At 41.1% G+C, this 27,204-nt stretch overlaps 1 protein-coding gene across 4 annotated transcripts in view; it reads left to right on the plus strand.

The window, feature by feature from the left end:
- Positions 1-27,204, plus strand: part of MYO5A (myosin VA) — a 173,039-nt gene that overhangs the window by 107,662 nt on the left and 38,173 nt on the right. For all 4 annotated transcript variants that reach the window (XM_075857988.1, XM_075857990.1, XM_075857987.1 and 1 more), the window contains 7 exons: positions 10,805-10,886; positions 13,853-13,993; positions 14,265-14,390; positions 16,703-16,786; positions 23,718-23,873; positions 24,527-24,624; positions 26,027-26,113. In XM_075857988.1, the coding sequence (XP_075714103.1) occupies positions 10,805-10,886; positions 13,853-13,993; positions 14,265-14,390; positions 16,703-16,786; positions 23,718-23,873; positions 24,527-24,624; positions 26,027-26,113 (774 nt within the window). The remainder of the gene's footprint in view (positions 1-10,804; positions 10,887-13,852; positions 13,994-14,264; positions 14,391-16,702; positions 16,787-23,717; positions 23,874-24,526; positions 24,625-26,026; positions 26,114-27,204) is intronic.

Below are 27,204 nucleotides of genomic sequence, written 5' to 3' on the forward strand. Positions count from 1 at the left end.
GCACTTCAAGGGCAGGCTGAAGTTTTCGCCAATATTTGCTAAACAAGCGTGCCATATACGGGATCAAAATGCAAGCTGTGTTAACCTGAGACCAGATACACACATGCTTTCTGGATTTATGAGGGGGAAGGAAAGGACAATACAGCCCCCAGGCTCTCCACCCTGCATTGCAATCAGTGGGAAGACCGTGTGGGACCTCCTGCACCTACTGTTTGATCAGGGGTACAACTTGTACTTTGACAACTGGTACACAAGTGTACCCCTGTTCAAATGTCTTCTAGACAAAAAAAAAGTGGCGTGTGGGACAGTGCGAAAAAACCAGACACCTTCCAAAGACCCTCATCGGCCAATCCATGCAAATTGGCGAAAGCAGGGCATTGGTGCAGCAGGGGGTCCTGTGTCTCAAATATAGAGAAAAAAAAGATGTATGCATGCTGTCAACTATGCATGACACCAGCTGCACTCTTTCCCGATACATGGATTCTCATCATCCACTATGAAGCCTGTGTTCATACAGGCATATAATAAATTCATGGGGGGAGGGGTTTAACCTGAATGATAAGGTTTTAAAACCCTATAGTGCCATGAGAAAAAGCTAAATTTGGTACAAGAAATTTGCAGCATACCTTGTCCAGATGGCACTGTATATTTCCTTTTTCATTTTTTGAAAGGCGGGCCACCTGGGTACATACTTGGTGTACCAAGAAAAATGTCTAAAAATATTTTTACTTGGAGTCGAGGTGGGGGAAACTTTTGCTTCTCCAAGTAGCGTTTGCCGAATTGTTCCTGGGCAGCAATTTCCAAGGGAAGTGCCTGCGAAGCAAAAAAAAAGGCACGGTCTGCAGTAGAAGGGGTATCCGAAAGGATATCTCATATCTGTGCAACGCTTGTCCATCCAAACCCGGACTCTGCATGAAAGACTGCTTCCGAATCTACAATACCTCCCTGGATTAAAAATGTTATACTTTTAAAAACCCCACCCCCTACCTTTATCATTCTGGAAATTGGACACTCTAAAAAACCGTATAAGAAAACGAACTATTCTCATAATACCCCTAGATGAATACCTAATACTATAACAAATGTGTATGATCTGCACAAATTTTTCAGGCCTATGCTTGTGGCCAAAAATCACACAAGTAAAAATAAGGCCTCAAAATCGTTGTGGCGCTTCTTCACTTCCAGGCACTGCTAAATGTCCAGACAACATATTTAGACCACTTTGAGTGTATTTCTGAACTCAGAAGAAATAGCCCAATAAACATTGAGGTGTCTTCCTTCACTTACATGCTGTCTCTCACAAATGCGTCATTTATAGGACAGATTTTTCAAAAATGGAACCTTTTATTTTTCATGCCAGATTTCCAGTAAATTCAGCAAACAAAAACTATGGGGTCATAAAAGTGATCACACCCCTAGATAAATTCTTTGAGTGGTGCAGTTTTCAAAATGGGGTTACTTCTTCGGGGGTTCCCACTGTACTGGTATCTCAGGAGTTCTGCAAATGCGACATTGCATCTGAAAACCATTCCAGCAAAATCTTCCATTCTGAGCCCTGCCGTGGGTCCAAACAGCAGTTTATTACCACATATGGGGTATTGCTGTAATGGGGAGAAATTGCTTTACAAATGCTTGGGTCTTTTTTTTTCTCCTTTTATTCCTTGTAAAAAAAAAATCTAAGCTTTTTCAGAGAAAAAAAAGTAGATTTTCATTTTCACAATAATGTGAATAATTTAAATAAATTTAGCCAAAAAATTGTGGGGTCAAAATGCTACCTATACCCCTAGGTAAATTCCTAGAGGGGTGTAGTTTCCAAAGTGGGGTCACTTTTGGGGGTTTCCACTGTTTTGGCACCACAAGACCTCTTCAAACCTGACAAGGTGCTTAGAATATATTCTAAAAAAAAAAAAAAAAAAGAAGGCCCCAAAATCCACTAGGTGCTCCTTTGCTTCAGAGGCCTGTGTTTCAGTCCATTACCGCACTAGGGCCACATGTGGGATATTTAAAAAAAACTGCAGAGTCTGGGCAATAAATATAGAGTTGCGTTTCTCTGGTAAAACCTTCTGTGTTGCAGATTTTTTTTTTCTATTATTACAAATGAATTTCGGCAAAAAAAATTATTTGTAAGTTTCACCATTACTTTGCTTTAATTCCTGTGAAACGCCCTAAGGGTTAAAGAGGCTCTGTCACCAGATTTTGCAACCCCTATCTGCTATTGCAGCAGATAGGCGCTGCAAAGTAGATTGCAGTAACGTTTTTATTTTTAAAAAACGAGCATTTTTGGCCAAGTTATGACCATTTTTGTATTTATGCAAATGAGGCTTGCAAAAGTCCAAGTGGGCGTGTTTAAAGTAAAAGTCCAAGTGGGCGTGTATTATGTGCGTACATCGGGGCGTGTTTACTACTTTTACTAGCTGGGCGTTCTGACGAGAAGTATCATCCACTTCTCTTCAGAACGCCCAGCTTCTGGCAGTGCAGACACACAGCGTGTTCTCGAGAGATCACGCTGTGACGTCACTCACTTCCTGCCCCAGGTCCTGCATCGTGTCGGACGAGCGAGGACACATCGGCACCAGAGGCTACAGTTGGTTCTGCAGCAGCATCGGCGTTTGCAGGTAAGTCGATGTAGCTACTTACCTGCAAACGCTGATGCTGCTGCAGAATCAACTGTAGCCTCTGGTGCCGATGTGGCCATAATACACGCCCAGTTGGACTTTTACTTTAAACACGCCCACTTGGGCTTTTGCAAGCCTCATTTGCATAAATAAAAAAATGGTCATAACTTGGCCAAAAATGCTCGTTTTTTAAAAATAAAAACGTTACTGTAATCTACATTGCAGCGCCGATCTGCTGCAATAGCAGATAGATGTTGCAAAATCTGGTGACAGAGCCTCTTTAAGACACTTTCTGAATGCTTTTTTGAATACTTTGAGGGGTGCAGTTTTTTAAATGGGGTGATTAATGGGGATTTTGTAATATATAAGGCCGTCAAAGCCACTTCAGAAATGAACTGGTCCCTGAACAAATAGAATTTTTGACATTTTCTTGATTAATGTGAGAAATTGCTGCTAAAGTTCTAAGCCTTGTAACAACCTAGAAAAATAAAAGGACATTCAAAAAAACTATACAAACATAGTGGACATATGGAAAATGTTAACTCGTAGCTATTTTGTGTGGTATTACGATCTGTTTTACAAGCAGATAACATTTAAATTTAGAAAAATGCTTTTTTTTGCACATTTTCTCAAAATGTTGGTGTTTTTCACAAATATTGAAATGATCGACCAAATGTTTTCACTAATACAGTGAAGGAAATAAGTATTTGATCCCTTGCTGATTTTGTAAATTTGCCCACTGTCAAAGACATGAACAGTCTAGAATTTTTAGGCTAGGTTAATTTTACCAGTGAGAGATAGATTATATTAAAAAAAAAAAGAAAATCACATTGTCAAAATTATATATATTTATTTGCATTGTGCACAGAGAAATAAGTATTTGATCTCTTTGGCAAACCAGACTTAATACTTGTTGGCAAAACCCTTGTTGGCAAGCACAGCAGTCAGACGTTTTTTGTAGTTGATGATGAGGTTTGCACACATGTTAGATGGAATTTTGGCCCACTCCTCTTTGCAGATCATCTGTAAATCATTAAGATTTCGAGGCTGTTGCTTGGCAACTCGGATCTTCAGCTCCCTCCATACGTTTTCGATGGGATTAAGGTCTGGAGACTGGCTAGGCCACTCCATGACCTTAATGTGCTTCATTTTGAGCCACTCCTTTGTTGCCTTGGCTGTATGTTTCGGGTCATTGTCGTGCTGGAAGACCCAGCCACGAGCCATTTTTAATGTCCTGGTGGAGGGAAGGAGGTTGTCACTCAGGATTTGACGGTACATGGCTCCATCCATTCTCCCATTGATGCGGTGAAGTAGTCCTGTGCCCTTAGCAGAGAAACACCCCCAAAACATAATGTTTCCACCTCCATGCTTGACAGTGGGGACGGTGTTCTTTGGGTCATAGGCAGCATTTCTCTTCCTCCAAACACGGCGAGTTGAGTTAATGCCAAAGAGCTCAATTTTAGTCTCATCTGACCACAGCACCTTCTCCCAATCACTCTCAGAATCATCCAGATGTTCATTTGCAAACTTCAGACGGGCCTGTACATGTCCCTTCTTGAGCAGGGGGACCTTGCGGGCACTGCAGGATTTTAATCCATTATGGCGTAATGTGTTACCAATGGTTTTCTTGGTGACTGTGGTCCCAGCTGCCTTGAGATCATTAACAAGTTCCCCTCGTGTAGTTTTCGGCTGAGCTCTCACCTTCCTCAGGATCAGGGATACCCCACGAGGTGACATTTTGCATGGAGCCCCAGATCGATGTCGATTGACAGTCATTTTGTATGTCTTCCATTTTCTTACTATTGCACTAACAGTTGTCTCCTTCTCACCCAGCGTCTTACTTATGGTTTTGTAGCCCATTCCAGCCTTGTGCAGGTCTATGATCTTGTCCCTGACATCCTTAGAAAGCTCTTTGGTCTTGCCCATGTTGTAGAGGTTAGAGTCAGACTGATTAATTGAGTCTGTGGACAGGAGTCTTTTATACAGGTGACCATTTAAGACCGCTGTCTTTAACCCCTTAAGGACGCAGCCTAGTTTTGGCCTTAAGGCTCAGAGCCCATTTTTCAAATCTGACATATTTCACTTTATGTGGTAATAACGTCGGAATGCTTAAACCTACTCAAGCGATTCTGAGATGTTTTCTCGTGACACAAAATTTGGTCGCTATATTCAGTGTTTATTGGTGAAAAATTGCAAAATTTAGAGAAAATGTTGAAAAAATTGCATTTTTCAGAATTGAAATGCATCTGCTTGTAAAACAGACGCTTATACCACCCAAAATAGTTACTAGTTCACATTTCCCATATGTCTACTTTAGATTGGCATCGTTTTTTGAACATTATTTTATTTTTCTTGGACGTTACAAGGCTTAGAACATAAACAGCAATTTCTCATATTTTTAAGAAAATTTCAAAAGCCTTTTTTTTAAGGTACCTCTTCAGTTCTGAAGTGGCTTTGAGGGGCCTATGTATTAGAAACCCTGATAAAACACCCCATTTTAAAAACTAGACCCCTCAAAGTATTCAAAACAGCATTTAGAACGTTTTTTTAACCCTTCAGGCATTTCACAGGAATTAAAGCAAAGTGGAGGTGAAATTTGCAAATTTCATTTTTCTTGCTGAATTTCAATTTTATTCATTTTTTTTCTGTAACACAGAAGGTTTTACCAGAGAAACACTACTAAATCTGTATTGTCCAGATTCTGCAGTTTTTAGAAATGTCCCACATGTGGCCCTACTGCGCTCGTGGACTAAAACACAAGCCCTAGAAGCAAAGAAGCACCTAGTGCATTTTGAGGCCTCTTTTTTCTTAGAATATAGTTTAGGCAGCATGCCAGGTTTGAAGAGGTGTTGAGGTGCCAAAACAGTAGGAATCCCCCAATAGTGACACCATTTTGGAAACTACACCCCTCAAGGAATTCATTTATGGTTGTAGTTACCTTTTAGACTGCACAGTTTTTTCACAGCACGTATTTGAATTGGGCTGTGAAATGAAAAAATTGTCATTTTTTCCAATAAAATGTCATTTGTGATCAAAATTTCTTATTTTCACAGGGAACAAAATACCCCATTTTGTTGCCCAATTTGTCCTTAGTGTGGCAATACCCCATTTGTGGTGATAAACTGCCGTTTGGGCCCATGGGAGGGCTCAGAAGGAAAGGAGCGCTGTGTGTTCTTTGGAGTCCAGATTTTGCTGGATTGGTTTTCGGGTGCCATGTCGCATTTGCAGAGCCCCAGAGGTATCAAAGCAATAGAAACCAACCACAAATGACCCAATTTTGGAAACTACACCCCTCAAGGAATTCATTTATGGGTGTTGTGACCATTTTGACCCCATAGTCTTTTCACAGAACTTATTTGAATTGGGCTGGGAATGAAAACAAAATTATTTTTTTCAAATAATATGTAGTTTTGGCTGAAAATTTCTTATTTTCACAAGAAACAAAATACCCCATTCTGTTGCGCAATTTGTTCTGAGTGCAGCAATACCCCATTTGTTGTGATAAACTGCAGTTTGGGCCCGTGGGAGGGCTCAGAAGGAAAGGACCACCATTTGGCCTACTGGGGATTTTCTAGTGCAAAGTCATGTATGCAGAAGCACCTGAAATACCAGTACAGTTGAAACCCGCAAGAAGTGACCCCGTTTTAATAACTACACCCTTAAGGCATTCATCTAGAGGTGTAGTGAGCATTTTGACCAGAGACCTACACCCCATAAACTGTAATGTGGGTTCTCCTGGGTATGGCAATACCCTACATGTGGCTGTTATCAGCTGCCTGGACACACAGCAGGGCTCAGAGGGGAAAGACGAGGGGGGATAAGCTGTGCAGAGTGCATCAGGGTAAGTAAAATTGGGATAAATTATAAACCAAGGGATGTATGATCAATTTTAAAACTGACTTTCATACAGAGCTCTGGTTATTCGGGACACGTGTCACATTGATATATTGTGTCATCCCTTATCGCCCTCTTATAGCAGACTTTGCACCTCTTTTGACTTTTTCCCTTCTTGCCAGTTTGGGGAACTTCTCCTGGAAGTGTTGCCGCCTTGGTACGATGCGTGTGGCCCCGCTTCCAGAAGTACTGGGTGCCCCCCCTTCTTGGTCCCTAAAGATTAGGTTCTTGATAATCACCTCTTGAAATTCCAGGAAAGTTCCCGTCTGGCCTGCACATCGACGTAGCACGTACGCATTGTACAATGCCATCTGTATGATGTGCCCGGCCAGCTTCTTATACCACACCGCATGGCGCTGTAGGGTTTCAGGATTTGATCTGACAAGTCCACACCTCCCATGTACCTATTGTAGTCCAGGATGCAGTCTGGTTTGGGGGTGGCCTTTCCTTCATATATCCTAAACCTGTACGTATACCCTGATGCACTCTCGCAGCTTATACATCTTCGCGCCATACCTTGCCCTCTTACCTGGCAGGTACTCCCGGAATTGAACCCTCCCTTTAAAATGTACCAGGGACTCATCAATAGAAATACACTTCTCGGGGGTGAATGCTTGGGAAAACCGGGCACTGGAACGGTCTAATAGGGGTCTCCGTTTATACAAACGGTCAAAACTGGGGTCATCTCGGGGTGGGCACGGCTCATTATCAGTATAATGTAAGAAGCGAAGTATTGCCTCATTTATTAATTTTTTTAGGTTCCAGTTCAGTTCTGAAGTTGCTTTGAGGGGCCATATATTAGACACCCCTATGAAACACCCCATTTTAGAAACTAGACCCCTCAAAGTATTCACAACAGCATGTAGAAAGTTTATGAACCCTTTAGGTGTTTCACAGAAATTTAGAGCAAAGTAGAGGTGAAATTTTCATTATTTTTTTTTGTCAGAAAATCCTCTTTATACCATTTTTTTTATAACACAAAAGGATTTATCAGAGAAACGCAACTTAATACGTATTGCCCAGATTCTGCAGTTTTGAGAAATATCCCACATGTGGTCCTAGTGCGGTAATGGACTGAAGCACCGGCCTCCGAAGCAAAGGATCACCTAGTGGATTTTGAGGCCTCTTTTTTATTAGGCACCATGTCTGGTTTGAAGAGGTCTTGTGGTGCCAAAACATTGGAATCCCCCCAAAAGTGACCCCAATTTGGAAACTAGACCCCTTGAGGAATCCATTGTAGTTTTCTTGGGGTGCATGCGGCTTTTTGATCAGTTTTTATTCTATTTTTAGGTGGCGTGGTGACTAATAAACAGCAATTCTACTATTGTTTTTTTATTCTTTTTTTTTTTTTTACTGCGTGCACCGTGCGCTATAAATGACATATTCACTTTATTCTGCGGGGCGATACGATTACGGCGATACCAGATGTTTATAGTTCTTTTATGTCTTATGGCGTTTGCACAATAAAATACGTTTTGTAAACAATCATTTACTTTTTGGGTTACCTTATTCTAAGAGCCAGAACTTTTTTATTTTTCAATCAATAAAGCCGTGCGAGGACTTATTTTTTGCGTAACGAACTGTAGTTTCGATCAGTACCATTTTTCGGTACATACGACTTTTTGATCTCTTTTTATTCCATTTTTTGGGAGGTGAAGTGACCAAAGAATTGTGATTGTGGTTCAGTTTATTATTATTTTCCTTTACGGCGTTCACCGTGCGGGATAAATAACGAAAAATAATTTTGTAGTTCAGGCCGTTACGGACGCGGCGATATCAATTATGTATAGTTTATTTGTTTATATATTTTTATTAATAAGGGAAAAAGGGGGATTTTTACTTTTAATACTTTTAAAACTTTTATTTTCTTATTTTTACACAACTTCTTTACACTTTTTTTTTTACTGTATTACTTTGTCCCACTAGGGGACTTGAGGGCAGGAGGCCCTGATCGCAATTCTAATACACTGCACTACATGCGTAGTGCAGTGTATTAGAACTGTCAGCTACTCACTGACAGCAAGCATAGTGGGTCCTGACGTTGTCAGGACCCACTAGGCTTCCGTCTATGGCATAGCCGGACGCCATTGTTTGGTGTCCGGTTGCCATAGTCACCATCGCCGGCCAATATGGCGTAGCAGGCCAGCGATGGCAGCTTAACCCCTAAAAAGCCGCGATCTCTATAGAACGCGGCTTTTAAGGGGTTAATCAGCGGGGACACAGCGATCGGTCCCCGCTGTAGGAGCTGTGACAGCTGCTGAACAAGACAGCAGCTGTCACCGCTCCTGTATGTGTCGGGAGGACGGCCGAAACGGCCGTTACTCCCGAGACGTACTATTAGGTCATGGAGCGCGAACTATACAGCTGCCATGACGTAATAGTACGTCCAGGAGCGGGAAGGGGTTAATGCAGGCACCAAGTTGATTTGGAGCGTGTAACTGGTCTGGAGGAGGCTGAACTCTTAATGGTTGGTAGGGGATCAAATACTTATTTCTCTGTGCACAATGCAAATAAATATACATAATTTTGACTATGTGATTTTCTGTGTTTTTTTTATATAATCTATCTCTCACTGGTAAAATTAACCTAGCCTAAAAATTCCAGACTGTTCATGTCTTTGACAGTGGGCAAACTTACAAAATCAGCAAGGGATCAAATACTTATTTCCTCCACTGTATAAAGTGCAATATGTCACTAGAAAACAATCTCAGAATCGCTTCGATAGGTAAAAGCATTCCAAAGTTATTACCACATAAAGTAACACATGTAAGATTTGAAAAAATCGCCTGTGTCCACAAGGCCAAAACAGCCTGTGTCCAATTTAACCCAATGCCCTGTTTGAGGTAGTAGAGGATGGCAGTCCCACCTACAAAGAGCATCTCTTGCTCTGGTGGATCCAGCATGTTGGAGCCGTACATGGATGGATCAACGATTTCAAAGGCTGCTGTGTAATCCTTCATTTCCCCTGTAGGGAAAAAGAACAGCAGCGGGACCATGCGACTAGCTTATGGTCAGTGGACCCAAACTGGACAACCCCTGTAATATAAAGTTATTGTTTTATATTCAATGTAGTTTTATCTCTGATGGCTTAAAAAAATGTTTTGGTGCATACAGAAGGAGGATAATGTGTATATATTCAGATTAGGCTGTATACACACACTGGGGGAAATATATCAACAGATTTACACCAACAGATTTGTGCTAAAAATTGCAACTTTTTACTTTTCTTGACCCTTTCCAAAAGTGACCATAAAAGAGGTGGGCTTAGTTAAGGGGTTCTTGGCTTCCATTGGAACGACCGGTTTATCATAACTTCCATCAGGAAGTAAGTTATGGCGCAAATCTGTACCTGCTCGCAGCAGGCATAGATGTTTGTCTGTCACACGAACAGCCAAAGATGCACCAAATATATTAAGAAGTGTGCACCTCTTAATATATTTGGTGCATTTAGCGCTGAAGTACATTAGTAGAAGACTGGCGTTTGACACGCCAGTCTTAATATATTTCCCCCACTGTGTTTACTTAGGTTTGATTTGCCACAAATCCCTGCCCGGGATACTAGCGAGATTCGAGAAAGGTTTGATTACCGGTTTCTTTTGCGTTATGACTCTAAAGCGGTCTGTACATCATACCTAGGTGTCTTGATCCAGAGAGCAACAAAGGTTGAAGCCTCTAAGTCTAGGTTCACCTTGCGCATTTTTGTTTCATTTTCAAATGCTGCCAAAAGACACGCATTTAAAAGAACGCATTCGTTTTGCAGAAGCGCATTCCTTTTTTTTAAAAATGTTTAAGTTGCAATCTGTTTTTGAACTTAATGGTCATGTGTTTACTGCTGAAACACTTTGTAAAAACACTCGGGTAATTAAAAACGCGTGAGTTTTTCCAGATGCAATTTTTTGGGAATCATTTCAAAACGCAACAAAAACTCTCAATGTGAACCCAGACTAAATAACCATGTCATACCAATCTTGCTAGTACCAAGGATTGTGGTTTTATTGTAATGAGCTTGTGGTTGCCTCATGAAGATGACCACTTTTACATATGCACTATTAGGGATTATGGACGTCATAGGGGACAAACCTTGATCAGTAACCCCAGATACCAGTCTCCTTTTAATTACTGATCTAGTCCAATACTGTGTATAACTTCTGCTAATGTCAATGGAAACACTTCGGTCTTTGCTCCTTTAAGTAACTCCAGCAAAGTTCAAGAAAAAATATTTGAAAGTAACTTTGAACATGTTATTAAAATTAACATATTGCTGATCCTTAATATTTGCCTTCTTTTCTTTATAGGTTTGAAACTTTTGAAATAAACAGCTTTGAGCAGTTTTGCATCAACTACGCCAATGAGAAGCTACAGCAGCAGTTCAATCTGGTGAGCAGTTACGGACCTCAACCCTGATGGTGGTCATACACTAAAGCTTTGGTTTCTTTTTGTGAAACCAGATCGGAGTACACACCGCGATCACGCGCTAGCATTTACAATCCGTAACACAAGGCTATTTTAATTAGGCCTCACGTACACGACCATAAGGGTTTTTTACTGTCCGCAAATACAGATCTACAAATACGGATGCACTTCTGCAGCTGTCTGCAATTGCGGTAGCGCCCATAGACTTCTATGGGCGATTCTGTGCCTCAATTGCGGACAAGAACAGGACATGTTTTATATTTTACAGATAATTTCTGTGGCCTATAGAAATGAATGGGTTTGCAGTTTCATCGTAAGGCTGGGTTCACACGACCTATTTTCAGGCGTAAACGAGGCGTATTATGCCTCGATTTACGCCTGAAAATAGGGCTCCAATACGTCGGCAAACATCTGCCCATTCATTTAAATGGGTTTGCCGACGTACTGTGCCGACGACCTGTAATTTACGCGTCGTCGTTTGACAGCTGTCAGATGACGACGCGTAAAATGACTGCCTCGGCAAAGAAGTGCAGGACACGTTTTTGGAGCCGTTTTCTCATAGACTCCAATGAAAACCGCTCCAAAAACGGACGTAGAAAACGCCGCAAAAAACGCGAGTTGCTCAAAAAAAAGTCTGAAAATCGGGGGCTGTTTTCCCTTGAAAACAGCTCCGTATTTTCAGACGTAATTGCAGTTATCGTGTGCACATACCCTAATTATGGATGGAAACTTCGCTTATATGTATATATGTGACTATATCAAAGTATTTCATGATTTGAATTCACACGAGGTCTCCACAACTACACTACATCTGACAGAAGTTAGAACAGAAACTGTCAGAATCTACAACTGCGGATTTTCTGATTTTGTTGCGAAAAATTTTCAGCGTAATACAGTAGCAGCAGAATAGATGAGATTTGAACAAATCTCATTGACACGCTGCATAAACTATAAGCGGAAAACCGCTCAGAAATTGACCTGCAGTGCGTTTTTTTTAAATCCGCAGCATGACAATTGTATTTGTGTAATCGCTGCTTTTTAGTTGCAGGTTTTTCCTATTGAATTCAATGGGGAGGCAAAACCCGCAACAAACAGTACATGTTGCGAGATTTGTGGGTGAAAAGCTGAAATTAAACCGCAAAAATAGAAACTCACGAAAAAAAAATATCTTGCACTTAACCAGAATTCTGAGCTTCTTCATCCAGGCAGGCCTCATGGGATGATGGTTCATCCCATGTGACCACTGCAGCCAATCACAGGCTGCAGCGGTCACATGGGATGAAACCACATCCCAGGAGGCCTGGTTGCAGGATGTCAGAGGGTAAGTATGAAACTTTTTTTTTTTTTCTTTTTTTTTTTTACGTGCAGTTTTCCGCTGCGGACATTCCGGCTGAAAAACTGCACTGGAATTCCCTGCGGCGATCAGGCTGGATACGCTGTGTGCTTTTATGCCCTGTGTGAACATACCCTTTGAGTTTACATACATATTAATGCCAATTTCGACTGAACTGGCGACTAATGTGTATGGGGATCTTGACTCTCCCCTGACAGCAGATGCCGGGGTAAAAAAAAAAAAAGTTTGGGGTTTAGGATTTAAACGTTAATGCTAATTTATTTGTTCCTGCGAGAGATACGCCGATGCCAGAGGAGTTTGGTCGCGGCTTTATTCCCTCTCCCCATTGAAAACACATACACCCTTGGCAGAGCCAAATATGCATTTTATTGGGGCGTTCAGTGGAACAGCTGTCGGCAGATGTCAGGGCGACCAGGAGATCCCAAGTGGAGGTTCACTTTTGTGTATGGCCGACTTTATGTAACATTCAGATAATAGCTCAGAGCCTGAGCATTATATCCGCCAAAAAGACTTAAAATTGTTTAGCAGTGAAGGAAATTCCTATTAGTATATTTTTGGAACATGGTTAAGGATCCCGAATGATTACCAACTCCTCGTTAGTAGTCGATTGGCAAAACGGACGACGGTAACCGACATTTACAGATCTGTGGCCAGATAGAAATGGACATCTGCATAAAATCAAATTAACGTGTGAGGTCAACTTGGCCTTGCCCAGCGAATGTTCTCCCAGGAGCGCACCTGGTTGTGAACACACTTCATGACGCTATTTGTTGGCTCATGCTCTTTACATATCATCGATCAGTGTCAATGACTCTTCATGACCAGTCGCAAAAAATGTCCAATACGTCAGATTGCGTCCCAAACCGTTTTCACTAGTAAAGTCACTGGTGTATGGCCACCTTGAGTGTTTTTTGGAAAGGTTTCCTCTATTGGTATTGGATGAGAGTTCAGCTCCACAGTTTTAAACAGAAGAATTACAGACTTAGGCCTTATTCAGACGAACGGGAAATACGTCCGTGCAACACGCGTGATTTTCACGCGCGTCGCACGGACCTATATTAGTCTATGGGGCCGTGCAGACGTGCGTGATTTTTACTCAGCGTGAGTCCGCTGGAAAAAAGTCACTACATGTCCGTTCTTTGGGCGTGACTTCCGTACGAACAGCGTGATTTGCGCAACAGCTGTCAAAATTATGAATGAAAACAGAAAAGCACCACGTGCTTTTCTGTTTACAAACATCCAAACGGAGTGTCATAATGATGGCGGCTGCGCGAAAAACACGCAGCCGCGCATCGCCGCACGGAGCTGTTAAGTGCCTTTTGCGCAGGCAAAACGCCACGTTTTTGCGTGCACAAAAACGCCATGCTCGTATGAATCCAGCCTCAGGTTCGTTATTAGGAACTCCGTCCAGTATAATGAATTATACGTTAGAAATATATTATAGAAGTTTTAAGACGTTCATTTTTGCCATTGTCTGTTTAGGTTCTTAACGTTTAGTGAATTTTACCTCAGAGCTGTATTTTCTGCATTCTTGTTCTATAGTCTTCTCAGGTACATTTTTGTGTCCTCTTTACAGCATGTATTTAAGTTGGAACAAGAAGAGTATATGAAGGAACAAATCCCATGGACCCTGATTGATTTTTATGACAACCAGCCCTGCATCAATCTTATAGAGGCCAAAATGGGTATTCTGGACCTGCTTGATGAGGAATGTAAGGTAGGAAAGTCAATTGATTTTACAATACTGATATTTCAATGACAAATGTTTACTTTATTAAAATTCTGTGTTAAAAAATCAACTAGTGATAAAAAATACTATATTATCCATTAGCTTCACATAATAAAATGTCATGTGATGTTTTCACTAAAAATGTAGAGGTTGTTATATCTTCTAATTGTGGAAGGCAAGGTCTGAAGAATCATGATGACGCTTCTTGTAATTGTATGTTTCCTAAATAAAACATTTTTTTTACTTTTTTGTTTTGCAGATGCCCAAAGGATCAGACAATACCTGGGCCCAGAAATTGTACAACACCCAACTCAAAACTTGTGCATTGTTTGAGAAACCACGTCTGTCCAATGTAGCTTTTATTATCAAGCATTTTGCTGATAAGGTAACCATAAAGTGTTAGGGTCCTTTTACACCGGCTAAAATGGGCCGTAAAAACTAGAGCCAATCAACGAGACCGCTCGTTGATCGGCGCTCGTTTGCTCCTTTCACAAGGAGCTATGATCAGTAATGTAAGGGGACGTTACTACGATCGCTCGTCCCCATGCATTTCCATCATGTCGGCAGCACATCTCCCGGTGTACACAGGGAGGTATGATGGTGACGATACTATTTTGTGCTACATAAACTATATAATCAGCCAATGAACGAGCATTTCTCGTTCATCAGCTGATCATTGCCATGTCTACACGGGGCAATGATCGGGAGCGAACATTCATACGAACTCTCGTTTGCCTGATCATTAGCCTGTGTAAAAGGGTTTTTATTCTCATTAAGTTGATTTCAGAGCCAGAAATCTAGAATTGAATTGCACTTTTGTTCTAATCTATTAAGAAGTATTAACTTATTTTGTTATGTTGTCAACTTAAACATTCCCTTTAACCCCTTAGTGACCACCAATACGCCTTTTTACGTTGGTCACTAAGGGGCCTTAGGCTAGGCGGATGCCTTTTCACGTCAGCCTAGTCTAAGTCCTGCACGGGTCTCCCGTGCAGGCTGAAGCCGGGGCTCTGCTGTCTGATGACAGCTGAGCTCCTGCTCCAATGCCCGCGATCGAAGTTTACTTCGATCGTGGCTGTCTAACCCGTTAAATGCCGCCGTCAATAGCGACCGCGGCATTTAACTTTAACAGAGGGCGTGAGCGCCCTCTGTCACCCATCGGCGGCCCGCGAATGCAATCGCGGGTCTCCGATGGGGTGTCATGGCAGCTGGGGGCTTGATAAAAGCCCCCAGGTCTGCCCTGGACATATGCCTGTTAGGACGCGCCGAAGGCACGTTCTAACAGTTTGCCTGTCAGATTTACACTGAAAGGCAATAATGCTCTGGTATACGAAGAATACCAAAGCATTATAGCAGCGATCTGAAGATCGCACTGTAAAGTCCCCTAGTGGGACAAGTGAAATAAAGAATAAATGTGAAATAAAGATTAATAATAAAAGTTACAGTAAAAAAATAAAAAGTGGTTTTATTTAGTAAAAGTGTAAAAAAAAAAAAAAAAGTACACATATATGGTATCGCTGCGACCGTAATGACTCCATTAATAAAGTTAATATGTAATTTAAACCGCAAGGTGAACACCGTAAAAAACAACGCAAAAAACAATGGCGAAATTGCAATTTTTTTACATTGCCCTCCCAAAAAGTCATAATAAAAATGAATCAATAAGTCCCATGCACCCCAAAACAGTACCAATCAAAACTACGTCTCGTCCCGCAGAAAACAAGCACAAAAAAACACTACATTGTTGGAAAAATAAAAAATTTACGGCTCTTGGAAAGCGACGATGCAGAAACAAATAATTTTAGGTCAACAGTGTTTTTATTGTGCAAAAGTCGTAAAACATAAAAAACCTCTACATATGTGGTATCGCCGTAATCGTACCGACCCATAGAATAAAGGTAACATGTTATTTACGTCGCATAGTGAACGGCGTCAATTTAAAAACGCATAGAACAATGGCGGAATTTCAGGGTTTTTTTTATAATCGCCCCAAAAAAAGTTAATAAAAGTTAATAAAAAAATTATATGTACCCAAAAATGGTGCTATTAAAAAGTACAACTAATCCCACAAAAAACAAGTCCTCATACAGCTATGTAGACGAAAAAATAAAAAAGTTATAGCTCTTTGAATGCGACTATAGAAAAACAAATAAAATAGCTTGGTCATTAGGGCCTAAAATGGGCTGGTCACTAAAGGGTTAACTGAGCAAGTGATCCAAAAGTAACATGCTGATCTCCTGAAAAATTCTCTTGATTCAAGCCTTCAATGCGGATCATGTCAGGATAGTATAGACTGTTTTATGTTAGCCTGTTGTCTGAAGTCCACCGACAGACTAGTGACAGATGTAAAGGTCATATGCAGAGAAATTAAAGGGGCTGTACAGCACCTCACTTGTCTATTGCTTGAGTCTGATATTGCAGCTGGGCATCATTGAAGTGCATGGAGTTGAGCTGCAATACCACCCACAATCTGTGCACGGATGTAAAGACGCCATGTTTCTCTAACCCTAAACACGTTTAGCTTCATTACTGCCCTGCCCTGCTCTACCCTACATTTAGCGGAAGCTACCGCTGGTTTTCTTGTTTTTCTATGAATGTCATGCAGAAACATCTTGGGTCTGAACTATTATTTACTTTTCTGTTTTTTTTTAAAATGTTATTACAAGTTAATGAATGCATTTATCACATAATTTACAGGTAGAATATCAATGTGAAGGCTTTCTTGAGAAGAATAAAGATACAGTGTTTGAAGATCAAGTCAAAGTTCTCAAAGCGAGTAAGGTTGGTGAAATAGAACTGCAGTGAAATGTTATGTGTATGTTCGTTGCCGCAACTGGAAGCCTTGACCATATTGAACCTCTCTGAAGACTAGGTCATGTGGCAGAACTCCATTCATTCTCAATCTACTTGAGTTGAATATAATTCTGTATAGGTAAATTGCATTTTATGTTCTTTTCCAAGAAGATAGTCATTCTAAATATTCTAACCTTTACGTGTACCAAAGGGATTTCCAATTCTCGACAATTTACTATTGATGATGGTTTTTGTGAGTGAAGACAGTACATTCACAGAGCTCATGTAGCCTAACTAGATGGTGGCTTTGTGTCAGTACATTTGGCATGTGATAGATTAACCTCCTGCATTCACTGTGTGAATAATTCATTTTAGTGTTATGTGGTCTTCATAGAATTTTATTGGGTGTCCTCTTACATTACAAAACATTTAGGATCTAGTATGAAGACTGGCGTACTAGCTGAGCATCGCACCAGCATTGTAGTATGTGTGCACGCCTGTTGAGGAAAGTGTACAATTCTGAACAAAGCCAGGTCTTATTTTTCAAAAATGTGTCCGAGAACTTTTTGTGACTGTAAAACCATTCCTCTTTTACCAACATGAAACGGAAAGGTATTTTTATGTAGGGAATTTTTTACAATCTCCGATGTCAAAAGGCATTAATGAAAATGATGACCGCAGTCATGTATGTGCATGTTGTTAACAGGATAGGGACATTTAGTTATTAAAAGCTATGTAAACCTTTTGAAAGGCAATTTTTTTATTTATTTTTTATAAATAAAAAGGTGTATCAGTGTGTTTGGTGCAACTTTACAAATACTTTTTATTAAATAGTTTTTCTTTTTTAGGTACAGATGCTCTGTAGTCTCTATACAGATCAGCTGTATGTAGCACTATTCACTGCATGCGTCAGTCCCGGGGTTCAGTGACTTTGGGTCCTGCGTGTCTCTGGCACGTAGGATCCACCTGTAATCTATTACATCTGAGTTCATAACAGATGTGATAGTTTAAAGGTGGATCGACACAGAGGAACCGCTGTCACTGAACCCGTTAGGTCCGCGGGACTGACTGATTCAGCGAATAGTGCTAGATACAGCTACGGTGTATAGAGACTACAAAGCAGTGGTATCTCAAAAAGTAAAACAGATTTTTAATAAAAAGTATTTGTAAAGTTGCACCAACTACACCGATACACCGTATATATATATATATTGCCTTTACAAAGGTATACATAGCCTTTAAGTTTCCATTGCGTATATAGTACCAGCAAATTCTGCAGTGCTGTACACACAGGTTGTCCCTGTCCCCAGTGGGGTTCACAATCTAATTTTCTTATCACATATGCACTTTGTGTGCGGTTTGCTGGGAAACCAATTAACTTCTCAGTATGTTTTTTGAAGCCTGGAAAGAAACCCAGGGAGAATATATACACTCTGCAGATGCAATATACGAACTCCGCACTCAACTCCGCAGGTCATATTGGTGCTATGAGTCATCATTCAGCTGAAATTTGACTTTTTAGGCTTCAGTTAGTTCTGTTGTTAGTGAATACATTCTCTAAAGGTCTGCAGAATTACCAATGTAATGTGGGCCAATTACACGGTCGATTCCTTGGGAGGAAACCATAAAAATCTATTTCTCGTACATTGGGGGGGGGGGGGGGCGCAGAACATGGGTGTATACTGTTGCCACTAGAAGGCTTGAAACTAAGAAGCAAAAAAGTGTCCACAGACCCTGAGCTATTCAGTCTTCGCTTAGTGTGCATAGGAGGTAGACATCTCTGCTAATGCAGCAGAGTATGTACCCAAAATGTTTTATTTAAATTTTCACTGCAGACAGCCGTTCTGACTTCTCTTCACCTCTGCATGCAGGTTCTCTGGACCATGGTGGCCTAGATCGAGACTGTTTGTTTCCTTTGCGCAATTCCACATGCGCCCTCTTCAATCGCCCTCTTCAACCGATCTTTGGATTCTCTGGATCTGAAGTTCATCCTCCCCCTCGCAGTCTGTCGCTCACTTCGGTGGTGGATCTCCTGACTGGGTCGTTCCTTCCTTACATTGAATTGGCTGATGCTCTCCACAGATGCCAGTCTCAAGGGATGTGGGGCATCTTTGGGAATCCGGGGCTGTGGTTTCCACAGGAATTCTCTCTTCCCATGCCTCTTCTGGAATTGAGAGCCATTTTTCTTTTCCTGCTGTACTGAATGAAGTCACTGTCCAGGGACCCAGTGCGGTCCAAACAGACAATGCCAAGGCCGTAGTTTATTTAAATTACCAGTGTGGCACTCGCGGCGTGACTGTGATGGCCAAGGCCACAAAGATTTTGGCCAGGGCGGAAGCACACATTCCTGCTCTGATGGCAGTACACATTCCCAGGGTCGACAACTGGGTCATGGACTTTCTCAGTCGGGAAAAGGTGGATCCCAGTGAGTGGTCTCTTCACCAGGAGGTCTTCTACCAAATATGTCTCAGGTGTGGTCACCCGGATGTAGACCAGGTGGCCTCCAGGTTGAATCGCCAGGTGCCCTGCTTAATCTCCCAAGCACAAGATCTGGTGGCCTGCACCCTGGATGCTCTCATTGCGCCGTGGTCTGACTTCAGTCTCCTGTACATCTTCCCTGCTCTGCTTCTCCTGCCTTGGCTCCTCCAAAGGCACAAGGCAGAGGGGATTCTGGCCATTCTTATAGCCCCAGATTGGCCGCGCCGTTGGTATGTGAACCTCGTGTCCCTTTTGGCCGATGTCCCGTGGCCCTTTCCCTCTCCATCCCGACCTTCTCTTTCAGGGACCTCTCTTACACCAGAATTTAAGGTCATTATGTTTAACGGCATGGTTGCTGAGGCTGCCATTCTGATGGCTCGTGGTTTCTCATAGAATGTTCTAAGTATTCTCAAGGCTAGGAAGACTTCTTCAGCCCGCACTTACCGTCGGTTGTGTGATCGCAAGCTTCCCCCCTTGCATTTTTCTCTATCCTGAATTTGCTCTTTTCTGCAGGGTGGTCTAGATCAGGGTTTGGCACCTACATCTTGTTCGGTCGTCTGTTGGCATCGAAGGCTGACGTCAAAACTTTTTTTTATGTGGGTGGCTAATTGGTCCCCTTTTATCGTCCTCCGATCTCCTCTTGGAAACTCAATTTTGTTTTGGATGTCTTACAGTGGGCTCCCTTTGAACCATTGCGAGACATTTCCCTTAGTTTTCTGTCCTGGAAAGTGTTATTTTCTGGTCACAGTGACCTCCATCCGGAGGGTCTCTGAGTTGGCGGTTCTCCAGCCCCTCTCCATTTCTGACACTTCAACAAGACAAGGATACCTTCCTCTTTTGCCTAAGGTTGTTTCGGCTTTCCATATCAATGAGGACATTGCTTTGCCATCCTTTTGTTAATTTCCCAGTTTTTCGAGGGCGCGTTTCCTCCACAACCTGGATGTTGTCCATGCCTTGAGGACTTACTTTTCTATCACTGCTTCCTTGCGGAGTTCGAATTCCCTGTTCATCCTCCCGGAGAGTCCCAGGAGGAGTTTGGTGGCCTCTAAGGCCACCTTTGCTCAATGGGTTTGAATAGTTGTTCACAAGGCTTATCGGGTTCGGGGTAAATTTCCCAATTTTTTAGTCACTGCCCACGATACCAGAGAAGTTGGAGCTTCCTGGGTTGTGCGCTATCAGGCCTCTGCCTTTCAGTTGTGCAAAGTGGCCATGTGGTCTTCTTTGCACAATTTTGTCAAGTACACACCTTTTTCTTTTGCAGATGCTTCCAAGGTCGCAAGGTCTTGCAGGCGTCTGTGAAATAGATGACCATGTCCTATTCCCTCCCTCCGGGGACTTCTCTAGGACATCCCGCAGTCTGTGTCCCCCAATGTAACGAACGATAAAACAGGATTTTTTGAATACTCACCGTAAAATCCTTTTCTCGTCCAGTTCATTGGGGGACACCGCTCCCACACATTGTATTTTCAATGTTTTTTTTGTTCGTGGTGGTCAGTTTGAGGAGTTCTCCTCTAGTATTTGACGTGCCTCTCTTATTCTGTATCTGCTTCTACTACTTGCAGACAGATTGAATAGCTCAGTGTCTATTCACAGGGTGTATCCTGTAGGAGGGGCCACCTTTTGTATTTCTTAGTATCAAGCCTCCTTGTGGCAATAGCATATATCCGTGGTCTGTGCCCCCCCCCCCCCCCAATGAACTGGACGATAAAAGGATTTTATGGTGAGTACTCCAAAAATCCTGTTTTTCAGTCTTCAGTACTAGACATTACAAAATAAGGTGTGTGTGTGTCCCTAAACATTTTTTTAGTTTTTCGTTTTACATAGAAACGTACTTTTTGTGCGAGGGTTTCAAAAGCAAATGGCCATTTTTAGTTGTATTCATTTGTCTATAGAAACACACAACATCTAAACTGGCTTTGAACTTTTGCCTATTTATGATTACTTATTGATTCACCTTTAATAATCCCATGTAACTGGTAAGTGGGCATCACCATAGTTGAACGATTTCCATATTCATCCGAGATTTCGGGTTGCTCTGCTGCATGTACGTGCTGGAATTCAAAACCCCAAAATTACAAAAAGTAACCCATGTAAACATTGACTGATAGCTTTTGATTCCAAATATGCTGTTTTTTTTTTTTTTTTCTGAATTTGGAAAGTGATAAATAGGTTGACTGCACTTTTGTCGAGTGAATAGGAGCATATTATAAATTCATATTATACTTCATCTATTTCATTAGAGTAAATGTGTTTATTTTATTATCTCACCATTGCATTGTATTTCTCCTTTTTCTTTATTCCATTTGTTTGAATCACATTCCTCAGAAGGTAATTTTTATCAAGTATCTAGATTATTAATTATTATGCTTTAGTGTGTTGCTTTACTTACGCTTATGCCTAGAGGAGGGGTGCCTGGGAGAAAAATAGTGTGATAAAGGCAGCATGACAATTGCCAATGACAAAGTAGAAAATATATTTGTGTGTAGTGCTTTTTGTGCTCATCAAATGTCTCTCCATGTCACAAGGTGGAGAGCAGCATTTTATTAATCTTTAGCATGTGTTCCATACTAACAGGCCGCAAATGGCAATATTTCCTAATTATTTTTTTTATGGTGAAGTAAATTTTGATTAAAGCAGAGTACATCCAAAAGAGTACACCATATTAATACACAAAGAATTGACCATCCTCTATGAATAAGACCAGGTTAATTCTCATAAGATATTATGTGCGGATCCTGTGTTAAGAAAAGACAAGACGGGGGACACAAATCAGATAGAAAAGACCGCAGACATGGACACACAAAGTTGGGGAAGAGTACGGAATTATACCCAGGTTAGGTTTATTTACAGTACAGAATCTAGTGTTTAGGATACATCTAGAAAATGTGCCAATTTATTTTTTAGACCGATTGCTGCAGAGCGTGGTTCTCACTCTGGCGGACCACTAACATCTGTCAGTTTCATGTTGCCAGGGGGGTTAAATGGGTTTTATTATCATATAAAGCAATGGCATATTGCTGGGAATGGGTCTGTTTTGCTGTTCCCTGGATGGCAGCGCCGCTGTGCAGGGAAAATCTTTGGTTGGTGGGTATTCTGGCCGTCCGATCCCCACCAATCGGAAACAAATGCCATGTCCTAATGATATGCAATCACTTCCTGTGATGGGAAAACCCCTATAATAGTTTGCAAAAGTGATGGCTTTCTTTATATAGAAGTACAAGTGAACACTATCTCTCAAGCTTTAGATGGCCCCCTTCCAGCTTAGCAGTCCTGACACATCTCCAGCCAAGAAAGCTATTTTTAAAGTACTTTAACAATTTCATTTCATATTAAATATCATGCCTGCTTTTGCTAATGCATTTTCAAATACTCTATAATGCAATTCTGAGTTAATAGGGGATGGGGTATCTACCACAATATATTTTCATCTATTATCCAGAAAAAGTGCTACAAAGGGCGCCTTTTTTGCTGTGGAGAACCCAGCATGTCCATGCATTACATAGCTCATTCAGTTCAACGGGAACTGTGTAATGCTTGGTTTCTCCTGTGGTGGTGCTGCAGGAGTATTGAACACTTGCTGCCAGTTTCCCCCACAGATTACAAGTGATAACTGGGGTACAAGCAGTGGAACAACCTAGAAGTATTTGGATGGATTGTCCAAGGTGGACTGCCCCTTTTAAAGGTTGGTTGTCATAACATGAGAAATAAGGTTGCATACTGATTTTTATGGAATCTCTTGTCCACTATTAATCACCTAGAACGGGGACAGAATTCAGCATAGGTGTGGAGAGAAACTTTACTTTCATGCTGGCTTAGGACAACCCTGTAAAACTCTAAGAACCAGATCTTTCTTTACATGCTTTAAAAATGTGGTAATACACCGTAGTTAATAACCAGGTCGCCCATTATTGCTTGTAGATGCATTGACAACCTGAGGAATAGCAATGAATAACATATCTAATACCATTAAACCAGTTTAGCCGCTCATGTATTGTGTATATATATATATATCTGCTTATAAACCTGACAATGTTTTTAACCTGTGCGTCTAGTACTGCATGCTATTATGCATATAATACCTGCTCCTTAGTTGTTGTACACACTTGGTTTTTGTTACTTTTTGACGTCCACAGTGCTGCGTTATTTGATTTAGATAATAAAAAATAAAACCGAAAACTTAAACCTGGCAGAGCCTTTTTAATATAGATCATAACGGATCCACGATGGGTCTTGTAAAAATAGTCACAATTCAAGTGTGAACAGAGCCTGAATGTGTTTTCTGATATTCTTTTTTTCTTAAAGTAGAAGCTTTGCATTTTCTCAACATACAATTTTCTTTTTCTAACATTCACTCATTTCAGTTTCAGCAATCTCAAAATTGCTTACTATTATGAGACTTTTTCCGCATGGATTGTGAGAACAATATTTTCTAATTTTCTAGTTTAAGTTGCTGACAGAGCTGTTCCATGATGATAAGCGTGCCTCAAGCCAAGCATCAACTGCTCCCGCAGGACGTACTCTTCTATCCCGTACAGGTCTACGCAAACCAAAGCCTGAACAAGCAAGCAAGGAGCATAAGAAAACGGTCGGCCACCAGGTAAACTGATACAATGTAATTCATTTTACAGAACGTAATTTTATTACTGTAGATACTGATTTACTGAAAAAGGATTGTACATCTATGGACCCACTGTGAACTTAGAAGTCTGTGGGGGTAATTTATAAAGACTGCAGTTTCAGACAATTCTTAATCTAAACCGCGCTGGAATAAGATGCACCTTATTTATTAGGAGGAGGCACACACCTCTAAATAAATGAGGTACCTCTCTACCCGTCAATTCAGCAGAAAGTCAAATCTATTCCAGCTTCGAACTGGAGTAGATTTGTGCTATAATTGACGCCAGTTTCTGGCGTCAATTATAGCAAGTCTTTTGGGCCGTGGAAGGCCCGACCACTTCTTAGTAAAATGTAGTAAGCTGCGGAAATGCTTAACAATAAAAAAAAATTGCTCAAGTTGCACCTTTTAAGGCATTTGCCACATTTCTATGCCAGAAAACTGTTCTAGAAAGAATAATAAATTTGACCTTGTGTAGAAAAACATCTCTATTCAGATCAGTGCCCGAGATTTACGCAGAGACTGAATTACCAAATATACCAGATAGCCTTTCAGTTATTGTTTACCTAGATGCTCTCTGTACGGTAAGAGACTTCTGCTCTTTTTCTCATGAGTTGCCGGTTTTGATTTTTCAGTTTAGGAACTCCCTGCATCTTCTGATGGAGACACTGAATGCTACAACCCCTCACTATGTCCGCTGTATTAAGCCAAATGATTTTAAGTATGCTTTCACGTAAGTAGCTACTTTGTTACAAAACAACAGTTTTTTTTAATGCAGTACATAAATTCCTAAATACATTCATAATAACTGAATTCCTGTTGCAATCCAAAAACAAGGCAGCAGGGTGAAAATAACAGGAATCCGATGAGGCTTACCTGTCTGTCCGTCATGAGGCTATAGACTGAGTATAACTTTCTACAATTCCTCCCATTTGTAGACCATTGCCTGCCATAAATAGCAGATGGCAGTATGCTGGTGAGAGCTGCTGTATTTTCCGATTACCCATCTGTTCATAAAAACATATAAGTGACTTGCTAGCCCTAATGACATATGTAACATGCCTCCCAATTGTCTTGAAGTATTATTGCTTTTGTGTAAAGTGTGCGTTAAAGGGGTTGTCAGACTTTTAATGTTCTATTCATTTTATTAATAGAATGGAAAATCATACAGATTTCTAATATATACGTATTTAAAATTCGGATCACACATCTTCCTTATACCAGTGTAGTTGCCCTTGTCTAAAAAAATAAATACAAAACGTATAGCCCACAGATTAGTCCATAGGATAACTGAATGGACTAAAGATGGCGGGAGTCGTATGGCCCTGGCTTTCAGGTAACAAAGTGTTCAAGAATATAACAGGTGAATAATAGGTTATTTAGCAGCAGAAATTCTACATACAGCTACATCTTATGTCTGTCAGTGTCTGTGAGGAGCAGTTCTTACATTCTTCTTTTCTTTTTTTTTTTTTTATATTTAACTTTATGAACTGATGACGGACGCCATGTTTGGTCGCAATCAGTTAGGCTGTGGATACATTACACAGGACGAATCTGTGGGCTATACCATTCTACTGTGACAGGGGCCTCATTCACTATAAGAAATGTATGTGAGCAGAATTTCTAATACATTTATATTAGAAAACTATGATTTCCTATTCTACAAATAAATAAAAACTGGACAATCCCTTTAAGTAAACTAAAATCAATTGATCTTCTATAGACTGATATGGTTTCCCAGTATTACTCTCTACTTTTTATGATATGCTGTTTTTTGGCTATTTGAATGATAAGGTTATTTTGTAGCCAGTGAATACACATGTCTTTGATGTCTAACTTTTTAAGTGATTTCATTGAAAAGTATTCAATCTCTAAGTGAACACCCAGCTGGTAACAGTACAGTGCATAAGAACTTAGGTTCACAAAGAGGCCAGTCACCACTCACAAGATCTAACATGACTGTAGATATTAACTGATGAAATCTAGTAGATATGACCTACTTTTACTGTCTTCTGGATGCAGGGCAGATCAGATACAAAAAATATACATAGGTCAATGATGGCTGTATAACTCAAGACTAACTCCTCAAGGCCTTTGCTTTCTGCTTTAATTGTTCCGATTTTTATTTTTATAAGGTTTGACTCAAAACGGGCCGTCCAGCAGCTCAGAGCTTGTGGCGTGTTGGAAACTATAAGGATCAGTGCTGCAGGATTCCCATCTAGGTAAGCTGTTGCATTTTTGAGAAGTGTGTTATATCCGGTTATGTACAGTAGGCTATATGCGAGCTTGCACACCTATGGGATATGCAATCGATTTAATTTCAGAATCTGTACTTAGGATTGTTATAAAACAAAAATATATATGTAGAAATGTATTGCATTATTTTGGAAACCATGCATTCATTCAATCTTCAGCTGAGTGTGCTGCTCACTGAGCAAGCAGTTAGTGGGGTAGAACTGAAGGGTGAAAACCTAGGTCAGCGGGATCAGGCAAGTAGCTGGGTTAATGTAGTTAGGGGCAGTAGAAAGGGGTCCAAGAAAAGGTAGGCCAATCCTGTTTCTGATATTCCAAGCAAAATTGCCAAGTTGGGTAATGATGTGAGGGTGTCGGTCTCAGAAATGGCAGCCCTAGTGGATACTGATCTCCCTAACAGCTGGGAGAACAGCCCAGCTAGTAGTAGGCGGGATGGAAATGCAGGTAAGGCAAGACAATTGATAGTTGAAGGGGATTCTTTAATCAGGAAGACGGATAGAATAATTTGTCGCCAAGACCGCCTCAACCGAGTGGTTTGCTGTCTCCCTGGTGCCAGGGTTCGGCATGTGTTGGAACGGGTGGATAGATTACTGGGAGGGGCTGGTGATGATCCAGCTGTCGTGGTCCATGTGGGAACCAACGACAGAATAAATGGTAGGTGGAGGAGCCTTAAGAATAATTTTAAAGAACTAGGCTACAAGCTGAAGGGATGGACCTCCAAGGTTGTATTCTCAGGAATATTGCCTGTGCCATATGCATCACAGGAAAGACAGCGGGAACTCAGGGAGTTAAATGCATGGCTTAAGTCTTGGTGTAGAGGAGAAGGCTTTGGGGTCCTAGAGCACTGGGCTGACTTTTCATTGGGGTACAAACTATATTCTTCAGATAATTTGCACCTAAATGGAAGGGGGTCCGCTGTGCTGGGGGAGAGAATTCTAGCTGGGGTGGCGGAGTATTTAAACTAGGGCTGAGGATGGAGGTCAATGTAGAGAATAAAGGGGTAGTCAGGTTAGAGAGGGGTCAGACTATATTGGTGGGGGAGAAACAGACTGTGGGGAGA

Source organism: Rhinoderma darwinii, chromosome 3, assembly GCF_050947455.1.
Source record: "Rhinoderma darwinii isolate aRhiDar2 chromosome 3, aRhiDar2.hap1, whole genome shotgun sequence".
NCBI lineage: Eukaryota > Metazoa > Chordata > Amphibia > Anura > Rhinodermatidae > Rhinoderma > Rhinoderma darwinii.